Source organism: Sinocyclocheilus anshuiensis, unplaced genomic scaffold (assembly GCF_001515605.1).
Source record: "Sinocyclocheilus anshuiensis isolate Anshui unplaced genomic scaffold, SAMN03320099.WGS_v1.1 scaffold608, whole genome shotgun sequence".
In the NCBI taxonomy this organism is placed as follows: Eukaryota; Metazoa; Chordata; class Actinopteri; order Cypriniformes; family Cyprinidae; genus Sinocyclocheilus; species Sinocyclocheilus anshuiensis.
The window spans coordinates 52,906-59,758 of NW_015557085.1; the positions used below are offsets into that span (position 1 = coordinate 52,906).

Genomic DNA, 6,853 nt, shown 5'->3' on the forward strand with positions numbered 1-6,853 from the left:
CATCTTCACATAAAATAAATAAATTGTTGCTTTTTCTATGGACTAATTCTTTGTTATATCATGTGATAATAGACATCCTCAAATAGAAGTAGCTGTCTGATTTCATGACATTACAAACGACTGCTGAGCTGACAGCCTCTAAAATCATCACATAACCTGTCCAAAAATATGATCTTCTGCCACTTACAACCTTAAAAAGTGAACTAAATCATAATCTGAACTAAATGTAAGTAGATAAAAAATGCTTATAAATCACTCAATCTCTCAATGATCTAAGTTATGTACTATTTGCACTACATGCATATATAAGTGTGTGTGTGTGTGTGTGTGTGCAAGAAGAACAACAGATAATACTGACTTTAACACAAATTAATGAATAACTTAATTGTGTGAATGACGAGGCTTGTTTGTGAATCCCACACGGGTCAGAATGTTCAGATCTGGTTCCTCCTAGAGTCTGATGTTTTGGCAGGTCACCAACAACTGCCTATTAATGCCTCAGAAAAAGCAGTTCTTCAGTCATGAAGATAAATTCTTGGACTACGTTTAATTACAACAAAGTATTTCAACAGTAAATACATTTATATAATACAGTCAGCGACTGGCTGACAGAGCCACATAGACTCCTGTTTGAGAACAGATTGTTAATACCAACCAAATGGAAGACAAGAGATGAGTGCTGAATTTATCATATGCATTTTCATTTATATGATAGTTTATGATGTATTTGATGAAATAAAGAATAACAATTATATGGATTACAAAAAGGGAAAAAAAGTGCACTTTCTTGCACATGGCAGGACATTTTTGACATAATTTGCACATGAACTTGTAGCTGTGTTTGAGTTCTTAAACTGTATAAGAACACTGCAAAACAAACCAAAATATATAACCAGTCTGCTGCAACAATGGAAAATGAGCTGCTTTCACATCATCTGTGTTTCTGCCGTGCAAACGTTGTAGACCAGCATATTATTCAGAGCCTGGAGCGGTTTTGTTTTCGACTCGGTTCGCTGTAGTAAAGTCAATAGTGCAGTGTAAAATCACTTTACACTTTCATTACAAGGCTTTTCCCGCACGGGGAGAGCGTCTTCATGTTGATGGACTGAGGTCCTTCTTTCTCCACCTTCACTTTCTTCATTTTATTCCTGTTGTGAAAGAACAACAACAGAATCAATGTTAGCTCTCAAAGACAAACAACAAAAGCATGCTATTCTGAATATGAAGCGGTCTATTCGTTTTGAAACGGACATTCATGCACATTTCCATGTTCTCTCAGTGCTTTTCAAGCCTCTGCTGTGCCAAAACATTTTTCCCCTCAGACTCACTGGCTCTACTTGACAAAGGGATTTCTTTCTTGGCCGGCACCCCTCCTCCTCCTCTCGTTTCCCCTGGCCTCTGTAACAGCTGCTCCGTAAGAGAGTGATGAGCGCTGCGTTTTCATTTCAAAGTGTTTTTTTGGAACAGATGGCCAAGGGAGCGCTGGGGAATGTGCCAGTTCCTGCAGGAGTGCGTTCTCTGGGCTCGGCTCGCGTGCCTTCCCCCTGCCCTCTGCCCTGAGTGGCGCCAGCAGGACTTCCCAAGCAGCGCTGCGAACATCTGGTGTCTGGCTCTGACGGGACGGGACGGGACGGGGGGAGCGCATGAGCTCACATGCCTGCTGGCTTCTCATGTGTGCAGCTCTGTCACAGCTGCTCCGTTGCTGCTAATAATCTCATTACAAACGTTCTGAACTCTCCTATCAGAAGAAAAACGCACTACGTGAGAGTCATGAGCGACATGTTGCTGCAGGACTACATAGATGACCGTGTCATAAAACTCCCCCAAAACACATCAATCACTCCATTTATTCGGCCGCGGAGGAAAGAGCTGGCGGAACAGCCAGGCAGTCCTGCCTCTGACAAACGCTGATGATCATTTCATTTAACGGGATGTTATTAGGCGAGGGGAAATTCCCTCTAATTGGTACATATATGCACCAATACCTTGGTTACTGTTATTGCTTGCAGAAAATATAACTAGGGGATGGCAGAATTATGTCTAAGAATGCAGGCTTACACTTTACACTGATCGTTCAGGATTTCTATCAACCATCAGTAACTCTGCAACTAATAGTCTGTCTGCTTAATATCTGCTCACACTTTATTTTGATGGACACTCTATTGACTGTCAGTTCATCAGATTCCAAAAATGTAGTTTTTGTACTACTTAATTAGAGTATATTTTATATAATTGTAATTAGTACTAAATAGAGTATATTACATATTTTTTAAATGCTTGTAATCAGATTACAGTTACTTTTTATGGATTACATGATTACATGTTATTCACACAACAGCAGTAAATTATTCATATATTTTATTGATTCTGGAAGTCTGGACAAAAATATTTGAAACCTGGAAGACTTTGGGCGTGTCGTCGTTGTTTTCATGTTTATTACTGTGAGTTTAATCCAAACATTTTTGTCACCCCTTAAAATAAAATACTTGTTGAAATATCGCAGAGGAAGTTAATATTTCAATAATTTAACAACGCATTCGCATTGATTTTATTTGACATTTTAATGATTTAATAAATTTTTAGATTTTTATGAACTCACCATTCACTCTCTATCAACTTATGATGTTGACATCAAAACATGGAATATATTTTCTTTCTCTGTGCTTTTTTATGCCTATGGTAGGTTTAACACAAGTTTGATAAAAAAAAAGTAATCTAAAAGTAATCTAAAAAAGTAGTCAGATTACATTACCTAAAATTAGTAAATGAGTAATTACCTACAATTTGTAATTAATCTACCCAGCTCTGACTACAAGTCACTTTGCAAGTAACAATGTCAACTTATTCTACAAAACCTAACAGTTTACTAATACTCTAAATACAGTTAGCTGACGTGTAGTTGCACATTTATAGTCAGCTGAATGTCTGTTGGGGAGCATCAAAATAAAGTGTTAACAGATCTTAAACTACTAATTCTAATTCCAACTCTAGTGACTGCTAGATGACATGTAGTCGCAAAGTTACTTACAGTAAACAGAAGTCTAAAGTGGACTGTCAAAATGAAGTGTAACTGAATGCAGCTGAGTCTCAAGCTTCTATAATTATTCACAGTTTGTGGGTCAGTGTTGTGGTTCACATGAGAGCAACTTGTATTTCTAGAGGCACCAGTTGAAATGCACACATTGTTTTCTTTACGTTTAGACTGGTTACCTTCCTCTTCTTGGAGCGTCCCTCGGCCTGCAGCGTCCGGGTGCACTGCTCCACACACTCCCTGAAGCTCAGCTTGCTCTGGTCCGGAGAGTAGTCCAGGTCTGCCAGCTGAGCCAGAGACAGTATGTAGTTGCAAGCGATTCTTAATATAGCCAGCTTGGAGAGCTTCTGGCCGTACGAGTAGCAGGGCACCTGTGAAAGCAGACGAGGGTCAGCGTGCGAGGAAGTGTAAAAATCAGCGTGATGATTATGAGGTCTAGCGAAACAAGCAATGAAAATGTATTAATGATTCCTCAGAAGTCTTCCTCACAGGCAGGTTAGTCTGTTAAAGGGATAGTTCATCCAAAAATGAAAATTGCCCCATGTTTTACTCACCCTCAATGCATCCTAGGTGTATATGACTTTCTTCTTTCAGACGAATCTAATATTGTTATTTTTCAATATTCCAAAAGAAGTCCAATAAAGAGCATCCATCCATAATAAAACATACCTCACACGGCTCTGGGGGGTGAAGGGAGAATAAAGGCCTCCTGTAGCAAACTGATGCGTTTTTGTAAGAAAAGTATCCATATTTAAAACCTTAGAAACAGTTTTCTCTAGCTTCTGCTAACGGCTTTCTATTGTGAACATGCGTACGACAGTTAGTGGAAGTTAAAGAAAACTGTTTCTAAGGTTTTAAATATGGATACTTTTCTTACAAAAACGCATCGGTTTGCTACAGGAGGACTTTAACCCCCCCAGCCCACCCCAGGATGTTTTTTTAATATAACTCCGACTGGATTTGTCTGAAAGAAGAAAGTCATATACACCTAGGATAACTTGAGGGTGAGTAAAACATGGGGCAATTTTCATTTTTTGGGTGAACTAACCCTTTAACTCCACACAGACCCACACCATCTGATGAGAACATAACCTGAACTGAACTTTATGACACTGGTATTATCAGCACTGCACTGACTCGAGCTGAATAATCACACTGCTGCCTTTTGTAGAACAACTTATAGCTGAACTGAACTTAAACTGATGAACTTCACACTGCCATTGACATGAACTAACACTGAAGAGGCTGGAGCTATTCTCAGAAAAACATGTTCACAAAAAGGTATTGTCATGGTAGAGTTGAAATAGGATTTCATCGAGGTTGCATCACTGATTCTGATGTTTTCCTGGTGATTTGAAACGATCTCTGTCATAGAACATGCTATAGAAATAGATGTGATGTTATTTTAGGTGTTTGCTGCAATAATTCAAGACTTGAATAGCTCTTGGCTATCTTTCAAAACAGAGTATGAGTGTGTGGCCTGGATGTGTTACATTCAGTGAGGATCTATATTAAGTGCAGTGTTGCGGGACTGTTACTGAAAAAAAATATATTACTCATTACTAGTTACTCCTTTCAAAAGTAATATTATTACTAATTATTATTACTTTCTGGCAGCAGTAATTAGTTACACTACTAGTTGCATTACTTTTCTTTCATGCTCCACAGAAGCTGTAATTGTGTATCTTCCCCATAAATGTTTTCTAAAATGTTACAATATATTTCTGCCTCATCATTCGACCAAAATCCACACTGGATGGCAGTCAGTTATGATTATACGGTTATATTTCATGATGTATTTTATCAAAATAAATCATATAAGTTCATAAGAAAATGTTTCATTTTCTAAAAAGATTATATATAATTCATATCAGGATCAGAGGGATGAGGGCAAGCCATGTAACACCAGAGTAAAGTAACGCCACGTACACAACAGTGTTCAGATCATCTGTTCTCCTCACAAAACCAATGTACCAGCAATATTTCCATCCGCTGAATGTAAGCTTTTCCATATTCCGAGCTCGCCTGATGCTCTGGTAATTCATGTGTCTGTGCAAGTTATGAAAATTATGAAACTAAATCTAGGAATTACTGGATTGTTGGATTTTAAATCAGCGGGGTTGAGGCATCGAAAGCAACTAGCTGTTTTATGGATGGTAACTAATATTATTACTGAAATCTTATTAGTAATCAGTTACACTACTAGTTACTGCACGAAGTAGCCTAAGATTATTACTGTAACTAGATTATAGGGTAACACTTTAATTTTAGTTGTCCTTGTTACATGTACTTACTATTATAATAACAATAAATTATGAATAATTGCATGCAAGTAACCATAATCCTAACCCTAACCATATAAGTACATGTAGTTAATTAATATTACTCAGTACTTAAATGTATAATTACCCTGTAAGGACGCCTTAATAAAGTGTAACCACTGCCCTCCCAACACTGATTAAGTGTTTAAAAATTACTTTTTGATGGTGACACTTTATTCTGATGGTCCCTTTTGAACATTCTGTTGACACTAAGTAACGTTGCACCTACATGACAACTAACACTCATTAGAATATTAGTAGACTGTCTGATTGATATTTGCCAACTCTTTATTGTGATTAACAGAGTAACAAAGTAACAATGTCAACGTACTCTAACCCTAACCCCACCAGTCTACTAATACTCTAATAATACTCTACTAGTACTCTACTAATACTCTACTAATACTCTATTAGTACTCTACTAGTACTCTATTAGTACTCTACTATTACTCTACTAGTACTCTACTAATACTCTACTAGTACTCATATAATACTCTACTAATACTCTACTAGAACTCTACTATTATTCTACTAGTACTCTACTAATACTCTACTCATACTCTACTAGTACTCTATTAGTACTCTACTAGTACTCTACTAGTACTCATATAATACTCTACTAATACTCTACTAGTACTCTACTAATACTCTACTAGTACTCATCTAATACTCTACTAATACTATACTAGTACTGTACTAGTACTCTATTAGTACTCTACTATTAGTCTACTAGTACTCTACTAATACTCTATTAGTACTCTATTAGTACTCTACTAATACTCTACTAGTACTCTACTAATACTCTACTAGTACTGGTGGCGCATGCGCAGACTGTACCTGTTTCCGCAGCGCCTCGAAGGCTGCGCTGATGGTGTGCACGCGCGTCCTCTCGCGCGCGTTCGCGAGCAGTCGGCGCGTCTGCTGGATGGCGCGTTCCCGAGGCCATTCCTGAGGCAACGCTCGCTCCTGCGCCGCGACGCTTCTGCCGCTGACAGGCTGCTCTCCGAGTCTGGAGTCAGGCGCGGCATTGATCCTCATGTCCAGCGCGGCACTGAACGCGCCGTCGTCCCTCGACGCGAGGGTCCGCGAGCCGCGCGTCTCTGTCTCTGTCTCCGTCTCCGCCGCGAGGTGCGCGTTAGGCATGCCGCGCCTCACTGGCTCCCTCGCTTTGCGCTTGGGTCTCTTGTGTCCTGACGGCAGGATCTCGCTCAGATGAGGGTTCTTCATCGCTTCATCGGGTCTGTGATGAGTAGCATGTCTTCTTCTGCTGCTCAGAGCTCATGTCAGCGTGTGTCTGCGAGGGACGCGCTGCTGCTGCGGTTTCCACACTCTTGTGCAGACATAGCCAGGACATTTTTGTGAATGTGCTCGACAGTTCATCTGTGTTTATTTAGCCTCAGTTAACACAGAAGCCCCTGTTGCTGAGAGAGAGAGAGAGACCGCCCAGAATAAACCCTCCAGGAGGATCCACACTTCTCCAGCCAACGCTTCATACACGACG

General features: G+C 39.6%; 1 protein-coding gene across 1 annotated transcript; it reads right to left on the bottom strand.

The window, feature by feature from the left end:
- Window positions 1-542: 542 nt before the first annotated feature.
- LOC107677004 (protein atonal homolog 8-like) lies at window positions 543-6,847 on the bottom strand. The gene is made up of 3 exons (XM_016471780.1): window positions 6,190-6,847; window positions 3,211-3,402; window positions 543-1,148 (listed from the first exon to the last, which is right to left on the bottom strand). The coding sequence occupies exons 1-3, from the start codon at window positions 6,577-6,579 to the stop codon at window positions 1,143-1,145; spliced, it is 588 nt and encodes a 195-aa protein (XP_016327266.1). The 5' UTR covers window positions 6,580-6,847; the 3' UTR covers window positions 543-1,142.
- Between the last annotated feature and the right edge of the window lie 6 nt (window positions 6,848-6,853).